This window comes from Suricata suricatta, chromosome 10 (genome assembly GCF_006229205.1).
Source record: "Suricata suricatta isolate VVHF042 chromosome 10, meerkat_22Aug2017_6uvM2_HiC, whole genome shotgun sequence".
In the NCBI taxonomy this organism is placed as follows: Eukaryota; Metazoa; Chordata; class Mammalia; order Carnivora; family Herpestidae; genus Suricata; species Suricata suricatta.
Window position 1 is genome coordinate 97262802 of NC_043709.1, and position 19451 is coordinate 97282252.

A 19451-nucleotide genomic window follows, 5' to 3' on the forward strand; every position below is an offset into this window, starting at 1 on the left:
GGGGTAGGGGAGTGATGGTCATAGTGAGGGGCACTTGTGGGGAAGAGCACTGGATGTTATATGGAAACCAACTTGGTAATAAACTATATTTAAAAAAATTTTTTTACAGTGTTATTATCAATAAGTTTGCATATGTTTGTGATTAATTAATTTATTTATTTAGAGGCTTTCAAGTTGGGGGCAAAAATATTTATTACTATTATTAGCTCTTTCTGATGGATCGACACCTTAATTATGATATAATGCCCTTCTTCAACTCTTGTTACATTCTTTGTTTTATTTTTTATTTTTTTATGTTTGTGACAGAGAGAGCAAGTGTGAGTGGAGAAGAGGCAGAGAGAGAGGAGACACAGAACCCAAAGCAAGCTCCAGACTCCGAGCTGTCAGCACAGAGCCCAACGTGGGGCTTGAACCCATGAACCACAAGATCATGACCTGAGTCGAAGTTAGATGCTCAACCGACTGAGCCACCCAGGTGCCCCCCCCCCAGTCTTGTTTTAAAATCTAATTTCTCTGATATAAGTATGGCTACTCTGGCTCTCCTTTGGTGTCCATTAGCACGATAGACGGTCCTCCATCCCCTCACTTTCAATCTGCAGGTTCCCACTAGTCTGAAATAAGTCTACTGTAAGCAGCATATAGATGATTCTTGTTTTTTTAATCCATCCTGATACCCCGTGTCTTTTACTTGAGTTATTTAGTCCATTTACATTCAGAGTGATTATTAAAAGATACAGCTTCTAGTGTCATTGTATTATCTGTAGGTTTCATGTTTGTGGTAATGTCTCTGGTCCTTTGTAGTCTTTGCTGCTTTCCAGTCAGAGTCCCCCTTAGGATCTCCTGCAGGACTTGTTTATGGTCACAAACTCCTTTAGTTTTTGTTTGTCTGAGAAAGTCTATGTATTCTGAATAACAGCCTTGTTGGATAAAGGATTCTTGGCTGCATATTTTTCCTATTTGGCACAGTGAATATTTCCTGCCACTCCCATCTGGCCTGCCAAGTTTCAGTAAACTTGTCTGCTACTACCCTTATGCGTCTACCCTTGTAGGTTAAGGCCCATATGTCCCTAGCTGCTTTCAGAATTCCCTCTTTATCTTTGTATTTTGCCAGTTTCACTATGATACATTATGGTGTTGACCTGATTTGTTGATTTTAAAGGGAGTTCTCTGTGCCTGTTAGACTTGGATACCTGTTTCCTTCCCCAGATTAAGGAAGTTCTCAGCTAGAATTTGTTCAAATAAGACTTCTGTCCCTTTCTCTCACTCTTCTCCTGGAATTCCTATGATATGGATATTGTTTCATTTCATGGAATCCCTTAGTTCTCTAATTTTCCTCTTGTGATCTAGTAATTTCCTTCCCTTCTTTTTTCTTCATTAATTTCCATAATTTTATCTTCTATTTCACCTATTCTCTCTTCTGCTTCCTCCATCCTTGATGTCACTGTATCTAGTTTATTTTGCATCTCAGTTATAGCATTTTTAAACTTATCATCACTAGTTCTTAAGTCTTTGATCTCTGCAGCAAGAGATTCTCTGGTGTCTTCTATGCTTTTTTTCAAGACCGCTATTAGTCTTATGACTGTTATTCTAAATTCTTGTCCAGATACATTGTTTATATCTGTTTTGACCAATTCAAAACAGAGAGCACTTTAAAACACAAGGATACACAAATACATGTTCCTTTAGTTGTCAGGAGTTGATATCTCCACACCTCATGTGACTTCTGCTAACTTTATGGTACTCTCATGAGAAAAAAGCAAATAGTATTTTAGATTTGTTATGAAAATAATTTTGACATCACAACCCCCATGAAAGGATATCAGGGATCCCCAGGGTTTGTCAGACCACAGGTAGAGTGGAGATCCACTGCCCCAGAGAGGATTTCTTCATGTCCTTAGCTTTTCCATCTCCTTAGAATTAATATTGCATGAAGAAACCCAGAAACCATAGTCCACCTCTATCCATTATGCTATGGTTTTCATGTATGTTACATCTACATGTTATAAAACCCTAGATACAATGTTGTAACTTTTGCTTTCAACAGGTATATACATTTTTAACTTCAGAAAAAAATAGGTTTTATATTTAGCTACAAACTTACCATTTCTCTTTATTGCAACTTGCAGCTCTATCTTCCACCTAGATTCCTTTCCCTTCTGCCCTAAGCTTGCGCTTGTACTCCCTCGCTCTCTTTCTCGAATTTCTCATCCTGTAGGTCTGCTGATGACAAATTCTCTGAGTTTTCTTTTATCTGAGAATGGTTTATTTCATCTTCATTCTGGAAGAATATTTTCACTGGAAAGGCAATTCTGAGTTGACAATTTTTTTTCTTCCAGAATTTTAAAGATGTTGCTCCACTGACGTCTAGTCTGCATTGTTTTTTATGAGAAAACGGTGACATTGAAAATGTTGTTTTCTGTGTGCGGTGTGTCTTTTTTGCTCTGGGTGCGTTCAAGATTTTCTCTTTATCTTTGGCTTTTAGCAGTTTGACTATGATCTGCCTAGATGTGCTTTTTGTGTGTTTTTAATTTTCCATTCTGTTTTGAGTTTACCAAGCTCCTTTAATCTAAAAATGTTTTGGGTTTTTTTTTTAACCTAAGTTGGGAAATTTCCAGCATATTTCTTTGAATATTTTTTTTTCTGCCTCATTCTTTCCTCTCCTTCTGGGACTCAAGAACACATATAGTAGAGGGTGTTTTTTGTTTGTTTGTTGTCCCACAGATTCCTGCATTTCTGCTCATTTAAAAAAATTCTGCTCTTTAGATTGGATCATTTCTATTTATCTATCTGCAAGGTCATTGACTCTTTCTTCTGCCATCTCCACTCTCCTATTATACCCCTCCAATGATTTTTTAAAATCTCATATAGTATTGTGTCTTTCAATTCTAAAATTTACATTTTGTTCTTTTTTAAACTTTATATTTCTCTGCTTATGTTTCCCATCTTTTTTCTTTACCATGAGCATATTCTTCTCTGCATCTTTGGTGCCAGAATGCTTGTGTACTGATTCCAGCTGTGTACTGATGGAGCTGTGTACTGATTCCAGTGTAAACGGGGACTGTTCCAACCAAATTGGGACATATCCTCTCCTAATAGATGACCCTGAAGAGTGTTCTGGAAGATTGGATAAAGTTAGTCCACAAAAGCTACAAAGAGACTGAGAGAAAGTTAATACCCTGGTGGGTAAAGTACTAACAAATCTGATTAGGCCTGTCAGACTCACTCAGGGAGCTGATGACCATCATGGGGAGGCAGGAACACTCTTGCCTCTAAGAATTTCTTTGAATAAAGTGAATCAGGGTGGGTGAAAATAAATGCTAAAGTGGCCAGTATTGTTAGGGCTGATAGGTGGCTAGATGGCTACACGAGGAAGGAGGGGCTATAGTGAAGCATGATCAAAAGAATATGACAAAGAACATCAGAGAAAAAGAACACGAGACCCAGCCCCTAAGGCCTTACGATGCAGAGGCTGGTTGGGTACCCCTTCCTCCCAGGCCCTGGGGGCTCTGCCATGGCTCCTCTTATTCAAGGGCAGTTCCTGCAGGTCCCAGCTTTATACCTACAGGGGGCAGTAGAAGGCTTCCTCTCCTAGGGCTCCATTTGCCTCCTCCTTCTGCTGCAATTGGCACAAAGTGGCCCGATCTAGACATCTAAGGCCCGTCATGCTTCACACGTATAGGCCAAACAGGCCATGGTCAACCGCCTTACATACTCTGACATCCAGTGAGAAGGCAGGACCCCAGACAGTGGCTGTCTCTCAAGATTTCCACTTCAAGGCCAGGTAGAAAGAACAATGCAGGCCCAAAACTGAGGAGGAATCCACAGAGGTGAATTCTACTCACCTTCACCAGAGTCTTCCTTTCTCCACTATGAGACGGCATCCTGGGACCTTCACATGGCCATTGATCTTCTGGTCTGGGGAGTAATTAACAGAGAACCAGGAGCATAAAAAAATAGAAATAGTCTTTGAAATAGAGAAGTTTTTAAAAGTGAACAGCTGGCATGATCCCCACAGAACTTTCCTTCAGCTTCTCCTTCAAGTTAAGTCTGGGTGTTGGTGGATGAGATGTCTTCTTGATCTCAGAGATTTAAGCCTCAATTGGGGTAAAAACTACCTCCAATATTTTAGCTATTCCTGAGCCAGACAGTAAGTCATGTCTACTCTAGAGACTTTTTTTAACAGTCGTGATGGGAATTACTATATTTCCAGTGATCTTCTGTTCCTCCTACTCCTCCAGGCCACGGCCCTCACTGGGCCAAACCTTCTCACTTGTCCTGTAGTAAATGGACCTGTCTCCTAATTGTAGATGAAAACCAGAATGTATTTCATATTCCATTTGTTAACATTCTCTTTTGTACATTTTAGGCTTCTCAGTCCTGCCTTTTCCCCCTCTAAATACCCTAAAATGATATTCTGGTGCCTGTTTTTGAAAAGTAAGCCCCACGAATACTAACAAAATAAATCTCAGCAAGATGAGAACATATTCCCCCTTATCCTAGAGTTGCAGAAAATCAGACACGATTCTGCTTCATAGAGTTGATTCTGATAAAGTGGTAAATTAAGAACATTCAGTCCCACTGGTGTGAAAACATGCAATCCTGTTCTATGTTATATTTATATCATCTTTGAAAGTGTAATTTGTACAGAGGAATCTTTTAAGACATTCAGCCATCAGTGATGGTTGCTATATGACCAATACAATGAAATCTATAAACCTTAAAATTCTGCAACTCTGGTTGGCAATTGATAACTTATTACTCTGAAAACAATATTTAAATTAACCTCTTCAGTTTTCAAAAGGCATAAATTCTTGTGAGATTGTTGTTTGTGTGTTTGTTTGTTTGTTTGTTAGACCTTTAGGACTCTCTTGTCTTTCAAGCATAAAGGTAAAGTCCCATTTCTCTGTATGACTTTCTTTTTCAAAGAGTTTTAGAGTCTGTGATAATTTGAGGGGCGCCTGGGTGACTCAGCTGGTTGAGCATCTGACTCTTGATTTCAGCTCAGCTTATGATCTCTTGGTTTGTGGGTTTGAGCCCCAAGTTGGGCTCTGCACTGACAGTGTGGAGCCTGCTTGAGATTCTCTCTCTCTACCTCTCCCCCGCTCATGTTCTCTCTCTCTCTCAAAATAAATAAATAAACTTAAAAAAATTATCACAGACCTTTTACAAAGTTTTTTATGTGTATTTATTTATTTTAAAAGAGAACACAAGCAAGGGAAGGGCAGAAAGAGAGGAAGATAGAGAATCCCAAGCAGGCTCTGCACTGTTAACACAGAGCCCAATCCCACAAACTTCGAGATCATGACATGAGCTGAAGTCAAGAGCTAGACGTTTAACCAACTGAGCCATCCAGGTGCCCCAAGGGTCTGTGATCATTTGAATTAACAAGAGGAATCCTGGTGCTGTGATCTACCAGGAAAGATAGGAATCAGCCTTGTGGGAAGAGCTGGAAAAAGAAAGAGGGGAAAGCAGCTTAATCCCAAATTCAATTAACTTGAGGTGATTTGGAATTTGTGGCCCACCGCACCCCTTCCGTGGTACGGAAGACTAACGCTCTGACCATGATATTTGGGGTCACCATCTCCCCTGCATCCTTATTACTTAGGAGCCAATACAAATTTCCAAGTTCAACAGGAAGTTAGTTGCCTTCTCAAGTCAGAGGCTCCCCAGGAAGAGGGGTGACATGAGGCTCAGAGGAGAGGAAGCTGTTAGAGCTAAACCTTGGATCAGAGAGGAAGATCAAAGGAAGAACACAAAGGCTGGAGGAAGGGAGGAAAGCAGTGGGCGTGAGGGACAAATAAAGAAAGAAGTAAGGAGAAGGAGAACACATAACCAGGGACCTGAGCAGTGTGCATGTGGGGCCCAAAGCAGAAGTTCCTTCTGAAATGGGAGTGAGAGAGATTGGCTACCAACCTCCCCCTTGGACTAAGATGGTGGAGGAATGCTCCAGGAGAGAAGGGAACCCAGAGGGATGACCCAGGAGAGCCTGGAAGGAGCTGCTTATTGCTCTCACGGGATTACAAAATATTACAGAGGCATACCATGTTCAGTATGTGTAGTATCTTTAGATTCTTATCAAAAAAAAAAAAAAAAAAGGTTCTTCTCACTCTGCTATTAGATGGCTGTGTTACAGCCCAGTGTGTTTTGTTGACCGTGCAGGGGGGAGGGGAAGTGTCCTGCAAAAGAAGGGGAAGCAGGAAAAGTCAGATCCCCAAGACTGGTAGCAGAAAAGTACTTGGCAAAGTGACTGTGGGGCTGGAGGAAGGGAGATTTGAGGGTTAGCATGGAAGGGAAAGGGAAGAAGCTGGCTAAGAGACTTTCTACCACAGAGTCAAGATTCAACCACACGGCTAGGCAGCGTGTTAGCCATCAGGGATGGTGAGCCAAGTAGCCACAGTCCCTGCCTCAATGGAGCTAGTAGCTGACCTAATACTCTGCTTGGGGGTGCTCCTAAGGGTTTCTGGAGAGCCTCTTGAAAGAAGAGTGGACCAAGAGCACTGGAGTGGGGGAGGAGCAATGCTCAAAATGGCAGCCTTTGCAGCTAGCAGAACGGGGAAGAGGGTAAGGGGAACTGTTTGACAAAGCCATCATTTGTTATAACTCTGAACCCCAGAAGTGTGCAGGCATGCCTGGATGGGGCAAACACACACATGCACAGGTGTGCCCTACAGGGGGCTAGAGTCCATGCCCAGCATGTGACCCTGTGCCCGTGATGCAGATTCACCCCACATCTGCCAGCCCACCCCCTCCCCTTTCGGATCACAGCGGGGCTGCTCTGAGCTGGTTCTGAAGGCAGCAGGGCTCCCCACTGGGCAGGCCTCCCTGGTCAGAGGGAGTTTGTGTCCTCCACATACTGACCTTCCTTCCACATACCTGCCTCCTTTGAGGACAGGAGCATTGACCTCCACAAGGGCTTCCCACCCCCTATGGAGCCACAGGTGAGTGTCCCTTCTGGAGCTGCAGGGAGGGTGGCCTCTGCCCCCAGTCATGGCCTCCGGCATTTGTCTAAAGAAGCTCTACTCTGGGCCTGACCCCAGACCTGCCCCAGCTTGACCCTGCTGGACAAGCAGATGCTTAGGGCTTGTGGGCAGGATTCAAAAGACAACCTCAGCAAGTGCCCCAACCTATCCTGGATGAGGAGAGAGGAGGAAGGAGAAGCTTAAGTTCATGGATCACAAACTTCAATTTCTACAAGAGGCGGTCTGGCAACATAAATGAGTGGAAAGTTCAGAGAGGAAGAGATATGGCCCACCTAAAGGTGACAGCTTTAACTCACAAGGAGTCATCCTACCGTGTGATGCATGCGTGAGGCAAAAATTAGTTTTAAACAGTACAAAAGAGTCAAGACTCAGTGCCTTCCTCACCCCCTGATGTCTCCTGAGGGCAATTGGTGATTTTGTAGATGTTTTTCCTCTAAATTGTGGTGGGCAAAGTATTCCTGAATCAGACAGCAGGTGGCGCTCAACCCAGAGAATTAGGAAAAAGGAACTGTGGCAAATTACCTAACTCATTTCCAGTAACATCTCCCTCCTCCCCTACGGGGCCTTCTCCAGCCCCACCTCCTGTTCCCGGGCGTGGACTAAGTCCTCCCAGATGTCCAGTTCCAGATGCCTGGTCTCAGAGTGGGGAAATTACCTCTGGAGAAGCCCCCACTCCACAAGCTGGTGAGGCAAGATGTGAGTGTGCCCATGGAGAGGCCTGGAGGAGAGGAAAATGGCGGCGGGGGGGGGGGGCGCGGTCGGGGACTGTGGGACCCAGGGACTTGGACACGGACACACACACACACACACACACACACACACACACAGAGCCAATTAATGCCCAGGAGAGCTGGAATTTGCCTGTAGTCTCTAGCAGCCTTCCCCAGCCTTCCATGTCTGAGCCAGGAAACTCACATATTTAAATGTCCCTCCCTCCTACCACCATTACCCCCTCAGATCCCAGGGTGGGGTTGGGATTTGCTGAAGCAGAGAACAGCCCCCTACTTTGAGACTGTCTGGGGAAATGAGCAATGGTGGAAAACTCACAGTACAAGCTCAGGCTGGCTAGGAGGCTGAAGGAATCGGGGTGAGGAGGGGTAATGAGGGAGGCACCAGCAGGTGCCCGGGCCTCAAGGGCTGAGGCCACAGCTGCTAATGCTTTTGCCAGTCCAGTGCCTCTTGATGTCGTAGCTTTGCCTGTCCCCTCCTCCTCATATTTCTGCAGGCCTCGAGCCACAGCTGTATGGCCACATCTTGCTCTCCCCAACTCACAGGTGGTGGCTACTCCTCTGGGGAGTCCTCCAGGCTTGCCCCACACAGGGCTCCGTGCTCTTGGCCCAGCAACTACCCCAGCAGCTGACATCCCCGGGTTATCCAGAGCCATATGTCAAAGGCCAGAAAAGCAGCACTGACATTGAGGCTCCAGAGGGCTTCGCCGTGAGGCTTGTCTTCCGGGACTTTGACCTGGAGCCATCCCAGGACTGTGAGCAGGACTCTGTCACAGTAAGCTGTGGTGGGGGTCCTGGAGGGACTCTGGGGAGGAAGCCTCCTGGCCTGGAGCCCAGAGGCAGGGGGATGTGGCTGTGCCCTGAAGAAAAAGGATGGTCGAGGAGTCCAAGTTGGTGTACAAGCAGCTTCCCTAGGAGGCCAGCAGCTGCCCCAGGGCACAGCCTTCCACCAGCGGCCCTGTCCCTGCCCGCACTACCCTGTGGGCCCCACAGAGCAAGAGAGAGGGAAGCAGGGCAGGGCCTGCCTTTGGAAGTTGTACAGAGGGTCGCACAAACGCTGCAAAACCCTTGAGGAGAAGAGCAAGGACTCACACATCCTTGTTAAGGATCCACCGTGTATTCGTGGAGCGCAGGCTCTGTCAGATCAAAAAGCTGGGCGTAGATAATAACAAAAGATGAGGTGACTGATCAAGTTGCAGAATAAGAACACTTTAAAAACAGCACTTTACCTTATGCTTTGGGTTAAATTTTATTCATATTGAACTAATACATGCACATAGTTCTCTAAAAAATTGAATATGGAATAAGGCTTATCAGGAAAACAGCTGTCTCCAGCCTTCTTCCCAGCCCCCCTGCCCCTCCCGGGAAGCACCTACAATTCATGTAGCTGCTCCATCTGGCATTTACTCCCATGTGTATAAATAGCATGCTTATTATGTTACTTTTTTGCATCTGATCGCTTAATGTCTGAGTCTAGAAGAAGAGGACTCGATTTCCCTCTCTTAGTTCTTCACATTTCCCTACCCCTGTCATCCCTGTCTACCGCTATTAGCATCTCCAGTTAATTCTGTACTCGTTATTTGCATTCTCATTACTTTATTCACTTCAGGGGTGTCTAGGTGGCTCAGTCAGTTAACAGTTAAGCATCCGACTTCCGCTCAGGTCATGATCTTTAGTTCATGAGTTTGAGCCCCACGTAGGGCTCTGTGCTGACATCCCAGAGCCTGGAGCCTGCTTCGGATTCTGTGTCTCCCTCTCTCTCTGCCCCTTCCCTGCTCACACTCTGCCTCTCTCTGTCTCTCAGCAATAAATAAATGTTAAAAAATTTTTTTTAATTTAAAAAGATAAACATTAACAAAATTTTAAATATTCACTTCTGAGCACACAGTGTAACATATTTCTATGTCCTTGTTTCTCCGACTTTTTGGTCTCCCAGGAATCGGTAACCACATGGAGTTTGGGGGGTTTTTTTTGTTTGTTTTTGTTTTGATTTTTAGTCTTCTTACTTCTGCCTGTAGCTAGTCTCCCAGGCTCTTAGCCAGGACAGTAAATCTCCTCCTTACATAATCAGTATAATCAACTACACATCTCAAACTCTAGTCCTCCTTTGTACTGGTGGCATCACATCTGAAGACCTCCTCATGGCCTATCTCTTCAGTCTGAGTTCCCTGCTCTCTAGAGCCTCATGCATTCTGGGAGTTCCCTCTCCCTCCATCTGGGCGGTTCTTTAACCTGTCCTGTGTTGGAACTGAATCCTATATCATTCTCTTTCTTGGTTTAGTCCCCCCATTTTGGAGGAGTACATTCTGCTCCAGAAAGAGCAGGAGAGAATAAATTGTAAAGGATCATACATATCCCTGAATGTCCCAGCTCTACCCTCACGGTTGATGGACAGTTGATATGGGTTGCATTCTGGGTTGGAAGTCATTTCCCCTCAGAATTTGGATGATATTGTCTACTTGTTCTAGTGTTGTTAAGTCTGGTATGATTATGATTCCTGATCTTTAGTTCTTTCTCTCTAGAACTTTTGGAACATTTTCCTTATTGCCAGTATTCTAAATTTTTATTCTGATGAGCCTTGATGTGAGTCTTTTTCTATTCATTGTACAGGGTTTTCTAACCTGGAGACTTTTTATTATTTTTATTTATATATGTGCTTGTTTACTTTAGTTAGTTAGTTTCAGGGGCGGCAGGACCTGAGCTAAAATCAAGAGTCAGTCACTTAAAAGACTGAGCCACCCAGGTACCCCTAATGTAGAGACTTTATTTTTCTTTTTAAATATTTATTTTTGAGAAAGAGAGAGAGAGAGAGAGAGAGAGAGAGAGAGAGAGTGAGTGAGTGTGAATGGAGGAGGACCAGAGAGAGGGAGACACAGAATCCAAAGCAGGCTCCAAGCTCTGACCTGTGAGCACAGAGCCCAATGTAGGGCTCGAACTCACAAACCATGAGATCATGACCTGAGCTGCAGTGAGATGCTTAACTGTCTGAGCTATATAGGTGTCCTCTAATGTAGAGTTGTTTTAAATCTAGTCCTTCAATTCTGGGAACGCTCTGGTATTTTTTTAACTGAAGTATCGTTGTCATACACTGTTATCTTAGTTTCAATTGTACAACATATTGAATACACAATTGTATACATTGCTCAGTGCCTACCCCAATAAGTGTAGTCACCATCTGTTACCATACAATGCTATTATAATGTTATTGATTATATTCCCTATGCTGTACTTTTCTTCTCCATCACATTCATTTTTTTTGGTTTTTATTTAAATTCCAGTTAGTTAACATATACTGTAATGTTAGTTTCAGGTATACTATAGAGTGATTCAACACTTCCATGCAATATACCTTGTGCTCATCATTACCTATTTCACCTCTCTCCCCACCCACCACTCATGTATTATTTTTTAAATAAGTTCCAGATGTCTACTTTCTTTACTTTCTCTTTCTGTACCTCCTGTAATTGACCTGTTGTAAGTTCTGGAGATTCTCTAGTTTTGTTAATCCATTCTATTCTGTTTTCCATCTCTTTTTCTTTTTGTTCCACTCTCTGGGATATTTCCTCACTTTAAATAACAACATTTTAATTTTTTTTCTGCTAATGTATTTTTTCATGTCTAAAAGTTCATTCCTCAAAATGTGCCTTTTTATAGAACACTGTTCTTGTTTCATTGAGGCAATATCTACTCCTTTCCGTCTACAGATTTTATTTTTAAATGTGTCTTCTGTTCCTTGTATTATCTCTGCTTCACCCAGGTTTGTTTTTTTGTTCATTTGTTTTGGTCTCTGTTTTTTTGTGTTAGAAACTTTCCTACAATGTCTGATAATCCATGGCTGTCCATTCATATTCAAGAGTGAAATATTTCAGTGGCACTAGATGCTCTGTGTGGGTAGCTAAAATTTGGAGCAGAATCCTCTGGTCTCCTGCTCAGGGTTGCCAACATTCTGCCAAAAAAGCAGAGAAGGAAATCTCATTGTTCGATACAGAAACGTTCACCTAATCCCTCTTCTTTCAGTTGTGGTCTTCACCACCTCTGTCTAGAGTGCTGGGGGACCCCCAAGTCCAGGGTGTCTAGCTCATGCTCAGGTCTTCTGCCAAAGTGAACCAGAGGGAGTCGCTTGGATGCACAGAGTGGGCAAAGGGACCCAGAATTCAGAGGTCCCCCACATAGGCTTTCTGCCAGCCCTTCCCTCATCCTCATCCTCAGGAGCTCCTGGTTACCACAATTTCTGAAACCTCCCTGGGTTCTGTGATGAGAATCTGCCCACTCTCTGTTGGCTTCCATCTTTGCAGACTCATTGCCATTTGTCCATCTCCATTCCATCTTCCAAAGTGTTGACATCTCTCATCTGCTGTCACTTCCTCTCTCTTTTTTGTCCTTGATCACATATACCATTTTATCCCTTTGCTGTCATATTGGTGGGATTTGAGGTGGGAAAGGAAATAAATGCATGTGTTTATTGCTTCATATTTAACTGGCAGTCAGGGCTATACTTCATTCAATTCAGCCTTTGTCTGTTGAGCACCTACTGTGAGCCCTGCACTTCTCGGTCATGGACTTGGCCTGACTCTTCCCTTGTCAGTATTGTGGAATATACTTGAGGGAGTTCAAGCTCAGGAATAGGATTCTTCCCTTCTCTCTGCATCCAGAGCAGATCACACAGACACCTCAAATGCAGAATTCAACACCCCACGGTTCAGTTCAGTTTTGGGGGGCTCCTCGGTAGCAGAACTGTGTTCATATCTATACCCCCGCACCTAGCATGGTGTGTCTCACACATAGAACACAGTCAATAACTCTTTATTAAAGGAATAAATGAGGGGTGCCTGGAGGGCTCAGTTGGTTGAGAGTCCAACTCTTGACTTTGGCTAAGGTCGTGATCTCTCAGTTCATGAAATCAAGTCCCACATTGGGCTCCATGTTGTCAGTGTGGAACCTGCTTGGGATCCTCTCTCTCTTCTTCTCTCTCTCCCTCCCCAGCTCATGTTCTCTCTCTCAATGTAAATAAATAAATTTTTAAAAAGTAGAGGAATAAATGAAAGGATGAGTGAACCCTAAGATTCTGCCGCACATACAACAAAATAAATTTTGAAAGAGCAGGTGTTTGGTGTCATCCTCATCACAGCCCCACGTGCAGGTACTAGAGAGCAGTCACAGGGCATGATGTTTTCCTGGCCAGAAGAGGCCTCACAGGTAATTTTATAGGAGGTCTCACTTTATGGGAGGAAACTGAGAGCTGGGGTGGTTAAGAAACCCCTCCATGTCACACAGGGAGTTGGGGCAAAGTCTGGAATTTAACACAAGTCTGATGACTCTCAGTGGGGTGTTCATTCTATACTGCCAGTTAGACTCTTAAGTGACTTTAGTTAGCCAACAACTCATAAGGAAGAGGAAGAAGAAAACTGGAGCATTTAACAACAAACTATATCAGTAAAGGACCATTTCCTAGGGCAAATACTTCTTCCCCAAGAGGCAGGTCTCTTAAATAGATAAATTAGTTTTGTTGATGTTCTAAGGAAGGAAAAGTATTGGCCCAAATTTTTCTTTGTGCCAACTTCCACCCAACTTCTGTGACCATGAAGAGATGGGCTGGATAGAGTCTTAAGGGAATTTGAGATTCGAAGAGAATGAGGGGACAGAGAGCTAGCAAGAAAGCCCATGGTATGTGCATCAGTATGATGGTTCAGAAAGCAAATGAGCTGACCAGTGAGCCGTGCGTCCAGAACAGAGATTAGGCATGAAGCATGGGCCAGAGGGACTCCTTCCTTAGGTCGGGGAACCCACAGGAAGGGATTTGAGCAGGACTGAGGCAGTCAGAAGTGACAGAAACAGAGACAGCCTGCTTAAAGAACATAGCAACAATAACCAGTGTGCACACACTGTGTACATTTTGTGTCCATAGATTTCACACCCTGTCAGTGGCTGCATTTAAGTTTATGGGGTACAGAAGGAAGAACATTCCAAAATAAGAACAGGAAAGCTAGGAACCCAAGGGGCTCAGTCTTTGCAGAGGGACTTATTGCCTCACAGATGTTGGTCACATGAAGTTATTCGAAGTGGAAGGTGATGGGGATGAAGAAAGCTGGATGGAAAGGACTTACATCTATAATTTGTTGATTCAAGGCTGTGGTGCTCTCTCCATGTACCATTTGGAGCATCAGAGAGTCAGTGGTGAGCAAAATAGATGTTAATTCCTGCCTTCTTAGAATTAATAATCCAGTGGACTGTTTGGAGAAATGCTTCTTGAAAGCAGGTAACTATGGTGGACTTTAAGGTAATTATGGTAGGCTAAAGAAATATGCGAGGTATCTGGTCATGGATGAAACAATGGGAGTCAGTAACGGAACAGGAAGCTACTGGAGGATATCTCCCCAAGGGACAGCTTCCGGGCCCCCAGAGGTGTGCAGACCTTCTAGAATCCACGCCCAGGATGTGATCCTGTGGTGTAGATTCACCCCACACCTGTCTGCCCACCCTCCCCTTTCAGATCACAGCCAGTGGGATGGATCCGAGCCGGTTCTGTGGGCAGCAGGGCTCCCCGCTGGGAAGCCCTCCTGGTCAGACGGAGTTTGTGTCCCCTGGGAACCGATTGCGGCTGACTTTCCGAGCACCTGCCTCCTCTCAGGACAGGACCACGGGCCTCCACAGGGGCTTCCTGGCCCTCTACCAAGCTGTGGGTGAGTGTCCCTTCCGGGGGTGCAGCCTCTGCCCACAGCCATGGCCCCTGGTATGCTGAAGTGACAAGTGGAAGCTTGAGTGACTGCTGAGGTGGGGATCAGTGACCCCTCCTCACCCCAACTGTGCCCCAGTTCAAGGGGCAGCCGCCGCTCAGTTCCAGCACTTCCCTCCACGCAGACCTCTAGGCCAAAGGCTTGCAGATCTCATCCTTCAAGAGAAGCCAAAAATTCCAGATTTTTTTGATGCTTATTTTTTAAGGAGAGAGACACAGAGCATGAGCGGCAGAGGGGCAGAGAGAGGGAGACACAGAATCTGAAGCAGGCTCCAGGCTCTGAGCTGTCAGCACAGAGCCCAACACCAGAATTGAACTCACAAACTGTGAGATCATGATCTGAGCCGAAGTCGGACATTTAACTGACTGAGTCACTCAGGCGCCCCCAAAATTCCAAATTTTTAAGTGAAATTCTGGACTTTCAAATGGTAACTCAGATTTTTTTGAAAGATAATACACACACACACAATAATTTTTAATAACATAATATGGTAAATAAAAATAATATAATATGGTAATAATGTAAGAAGTAAGTCTTCCTCTGATCCCTGGCCCTTCGTCCCTGGCTACCCTGTCCAGAAACAACCCCTTGTCCACTTTTTGTCTTTCCAAACACATCTATGCCATTCAATTATATATGTTCTTACAGAGAAGGGAAGGATTGCCTAATGCAACATCCTAAATGTAGTTTTCGCCCCATTATATGTCTTAAAGATCATCCCATGTACATGCTACCATTGCCTAATTCTTTTTAATGACCATTTGATTGATGCACGCAATGTATTAATCAGCCCTCCACTGATACTTTGCTGCCACAAAGATTGCTGTTAAGGGTATCCTTGCTCATACATCTTTGAGCACGTGTATGAGGGTAAATTCTTATAAGTGGACATGTTAAGTGAAAAAACATTTGCAATTTAAATCTTGGTATTGCAATGGGCACCTGGGTGGCTCAGTTGGTTAAATGTCTGACTTCAGCTCAGGTCATGGTCTCACGGCTCGTGAGTTCAAGCCCCACATCAGGCTCTACACTGACAGCTTGCAGCCTGGAGCCTGCTTTCGATTCTGTGTCTCCTTCTTTCTCTGCCCTTCTCCCACTCATGCTCTGACTCTCTCACACACAAGTAAATAAACACTAAAAAAAGTTTTTTAAATAATCTTGGTATTGCTAAATCTCCCTCCAAAGAAGTCTCGCTAATATATACTGACCAGTTGTGTCTGAAACTACCTGTTTCCTTATACCCTATTCATCATGGTTATTTCCACATTTTTCATCGTTTGTTTCATCATTGTTTATTTATTTTTGAGACAGACAGAGCATGAGCAGGAGAGTGGGAGGGACAGAGAGAGAGAGAAAGGAGACGCAATTTCTGAAGCAGGCTTCAGGCTCCAAGCTGTCAGCACAGAGCCCTATGTGGAGCTCGAACCCACAACCTGCGAGATCATGTCCTGAGCTGATGGAGCCACACAGATGCCCCTATCATCTTTGATCATTAGTAATCTGATTGGTGAAAAATAGTTCAAATGTTCTAAAAAAAAATTTTAGTGTTTATTTTTGAGAGAGAAAGACTGAGAGGGAGATGGAGTGCAAGCAGGCAAGGGCAGAGAGAGAGGGAGACACAGAATCTGAAGCAGGCTCCAGCTCTGAGCTGTCAGCACAGAGCCTGACATGGCCTTAAACTCACAAACTGAGAGATCATGACCTGAGTTAAAGTCGGACACTTAACCGACTGAGCCACCCAGGTTTCCCATTTAAAGTGGTCTAAATAAAAGATTGTGCAAGTCAAACTAAATATGTCCGTGGGCCAGAATGGGTCCCTGGGTTTTCAGTCTAGGTCCTCATGACCACTGTTTTCCCACAGGCATGAACCACAGCCGGCCCAGTGGAGGCTCTGAGGCTATCAGTACAGCTGGAGAGAGCGCTTCCAAGATCCAGAACCACTGCCAGGAGCCCTACTATCAGGCAGTGCCGCCAGGTAAGCCCCCACCTGCTCGGGAACCAGCTCCTATTGGCCTCACTCCCACCAAGAGGCCAGAGGCCTTCTGGGCACCTGCCACCCGCCACCTCCCAATTCTGAGCCTGTTTCTTTGCCTCCCCTCATATCACCCCTCAGGGATGCTCACCTGCACAACCCAGGGTCCCTGGAAGGAGACCCAGGATAGGGATGAGCTTCCTCCCTGTGAACCTGGTGAGTAGAGACCTCCCAGCACCCATCCTGTGGCCACTTTCCAAAGAAGCCTCAGCTGTCCATGGGGTCTGTGGGAGCAGGACATGGGGGTATTAAGCCTCGGGGTAGAAAGGGAGAGATAAAGGCAGAAGGTGCAGAATAAAAGGAGAATCAGGAAGGCCCAGAAAAGGAGAGGCAAGGATCTTGTTCCTTATTCTTCAGGATCAAGACATTAACTGAGAAAGGAAGGGTGTCTTGGTGGCTCAGTTGTTTAAGCATCTGACTTTGGCTCAGATCATGATCTCACGGCTTGTAAGTTCAAGCCCCGCATAGGGCTCTGTGCTGACAGCTCAGAGCATGGACCCTGCTTTGGATTCTGTGTCTCCCTCTCTCTGTCTCTCTGCCCCTCCCCTACTCACTCTGTGTCTCTCAAAAATAAATAAAAACATTAAAAATTTTAAAAATAAATAAAAATAAAATGGCTGAGGGATGGGTGAAACAGGCAAAGGGAATCAAGAGCACACTTAACCATGATGCGCACTGAGTAATGTGTAGAGTTGTTGGATATTGCACACATGAAACTAATCACATTGGAATTAAAACTTTTAATTCCATTATTAAGGTAAAATAAATAAGAGTGATTTTTTTTTTTAGAGAGAGAGAATCTTAAGCAGGCCCCACACTGAGCGTGGTGCCCAATATGGAGCTCAATCCCATGACTCTGGGATCATGACTTGAGCCCAAATCAGGAGTGGCTCAGAAAACTGAGACATCCAGGCCCCCCCAAAAGTGATTTTTTAAAGTGTCTGTGGAGACAGAAGAGAGAGCACTTCACAGAAGCAGGTCTTTAACAAATGCATCTTGATGCAGTTGCTGACGTCACCTGCACCCCTCTTCTCTCCCAGTCTGTGGCCGGCCGCTCACCCCCATCGCCCAGAACCAGGAGGCCCTCGGTTCCTCCAAAGCCAAGTTGGGTAACTTCCCCTGGCAAGCGTTTACCAGTATCTACGGCCGTGGAGGTGGGGCCCTACTGGGCGACAGGTGGATCCTCACCGCCGCCCACACCATCGATCCCAAGGACGGCATCTTTCTCCGGAAGAACCGGAGCGTGGATGTGTTCCTGGGCCACACAAGCATAGACGAGATGCTGCGGCTGGGAAGCCACCCTGTGCGCCGTGTGGTCGTGCACCCCGACTACCGCCAGAACGAGTCCCACAACTTCAACGGGGACATTGCCCTCCTGGAGCTCCAACACAGTGTCCGCCTCGGCCCCAGCCTCCTCCCCGTCTGTCTGCCCGACAGCGAGACCCTCTACCGCAGCGGCGTGTTGGGCTATGTCAGCGGGTTCGGCGTGGAGAGGGGCTGGTTAACCACTGAGCTCAAGTACTCCAGGCTGCCCGTCGCCCCGAGGGCGGCCTGCCAGGCCTGGCTCCGAGAGAAGCAGAGGTCCGAGGTGTTTTCTGACAACATGTTCTGTGCTGGGGATAAGATGCGGCAGCAGAGTGTCTGCCAGGGGGACAGTGGTGGCGTCTATGTGGTATGGGACGAGCGTGCCCATCACTGGGTGGCCACGGGCATCGTATCCTGGGGCGTCGGGTGTGGCAAGGGCTATGGCTTCTACACCAAAGTGCTCAACTACCTGGACTGGATCAAGGGAGTGATGGGGGGGAAGGACTGACCCTGGGGGCACCTGAGCAGTGACACTCAACTATGGAGGGCCCCTTGCCCAGAAAGGAGAAGTGTAGGAGCTTGGACTGGGCTCAGGGATGGGGATGGGGGCAGGGAACCACTATTCAAGGACTGCTGCCCTATCCCTCATGGAGAGAACTCCTCCTCCTTCCCATTGCCCACCCCCCACCTTCCTTCTAGTTTGCGAGTTTGTGCTCCGCCCAGGGAAGCCCTGTACATCTCAGCCAGTTGCCGTTAACTTCTTCTGGGAGGCTGAGTGGCTCAGTCACATGTATTTGACTTAGGCTTAGGTCATGATCTCACAGTTCATGAGTTCAAGTACCACATTGAGTGAGCTTGAGCCCCCACTTCCCTCTCTCTCTCTCTCTCTCTCTCTCTCTCTCTCTCTCACTCTCACTGTCTCTTCCTCTCTCTCTCTGTCTGCCCTTCCTGGGATTCTCTCTCTCTCTCATTCTCTCTCTGCACCCTCACTCACTTGTGCCCTCTCTCTCACTCTCAAAAAATAAAATAAAATAGGGGCACCTGGGTTGCTTAGCCGGTTAAGCACCCGACTTTGGCACACATCATGATTTTGTGGTTCATGAGTTCGAGCCCCACATCATGCTCTGTGCTGACAGCTCAGAGCCTGGAACCTGCTTCAGATTCTGTATCTCCCTCTCTCTGTCCCTCACCTGCTCACACTCTGTCTCTATGTCTCTCTCTCAAAAATAAATAAGAACATTAAAATTTTTTTCAATAAATAAATAATAATAATAAACTTCATTTCCTGCTGACATGGCTTCCACTGTACTCTCCTGGAAGACTAGCACCTTCTCATCCCCCTGTTCAAGTGCAGTATGAGGGATGTGGTCTTAATTGCTTTCATTTCTGAAACACTCTAAAGCCCCTTTCCTTCCCACATTCAAAGTATAGGTTTCACCCTTCACCCCATGGCCTAGCTGCAATTATCGTAGTGAATAGTTCATTTTGCTTGACATCTTCTGCACACCAGGTGCTTCCCATGTTATTTCATTGGCTCCTCACACCAAGTTTGCAATGGATGTGTAATGATCCACATATCACAAATGAGGAAGCTGAAGCCCAGAGAGAGAAAGTGGCCTGCCCAAAACCCACCGCTCATTCGGGACAGCAAAGGGCATGTGCTTTCTGGTAC

General features: G+C 45.6%; 1 protein-coding gene and 1 long non-coding RNA gene across 6 annotated transcripts in view; one reads left to right on the plus strand and one right to left on the minus strand.

The window, feature by feature from the left end:
• LOC115305459 overlaps window positions 1-8052 on the minus strand; it is a 19838-nt gene extending 11786 nt beyond the window's left edge. Inside the window, exons 1-2 of the long non-coding RNA XR_003914790.1 lie at window positions 8028-8052; window positions 3843-3915 (exon numbers count right to left, since the gene is read on the minus strand). This is a non-coding gene — a long non-coding RNA (uncharacterized LOC115305459). The remainder of the gene's footprint in view (window positions 1-3842; window positions 3916-8027) is intronic.
• C1RL (complement C1r subcomponent like) lies at window positions 7523-18612 on the plus strand. 5 transcript variants are annotated; one of them, XM_029955699.1, is made up of 6 exons: window positions 7523-7664; window positions 8255-8483; window positions 14199-14388; window positions 16304-16417; window positions 16556-16630; window positions 17515-18612. In XM_029955699.1, exons 1-6 carry the CDS (start codon window positions 7594-7596, stop codon window positions 18285-18287), a joined length of 1452 nt encoding a protein of 483 aa, XP_029811559.1. In that variant the 5' UTR covers window positions 7523-7593; the 3' UTR covers window positions 18288-18612. The 5 variants fall into 5 exon arrangements, with proteins under 5 accessions (XP_029811559.1, XP_029811562.1, XP_029811561.1 ...); XM_029955700.1 differs by having other exon boundaries at window positions 7596-7676; XM_029955702.1 differs by lacking the exon at window positions 8255-8483 and having other exon boundaries at window positions 7523-7676.
• Window positions 18613-19451: the final 839 nt, after the last annotated feature.

What these genes read in the sequence shown, in the direction of transcription:
- C1RL (XM_029955699.1), top strand. Translation starts at nt 7,594, where the DNA reads ATGTCCAGTTCCAGATGCCTGGTCTCAGAGTGGGGAAATTACCTCTGG. An exon ending in GTGAGCAGGACTCTGTCACA is followed by an intron (nt 8,484 to 14,198) that starts GTAAGCTGTGGT and finishes CTCCCCTTTCAG; the next exon opens with ATCACAGCCAGTGGGATGGA. An exon ending in GCTTCCTCCCTGTGAACCTG is followed by an intron (nt 16,631 to 17,514) that starts GTGAGTAGAGAC and finishes CTTCTCTCCCAG; the next exon opens with TCTGTGGCCGGCCGCTCACC.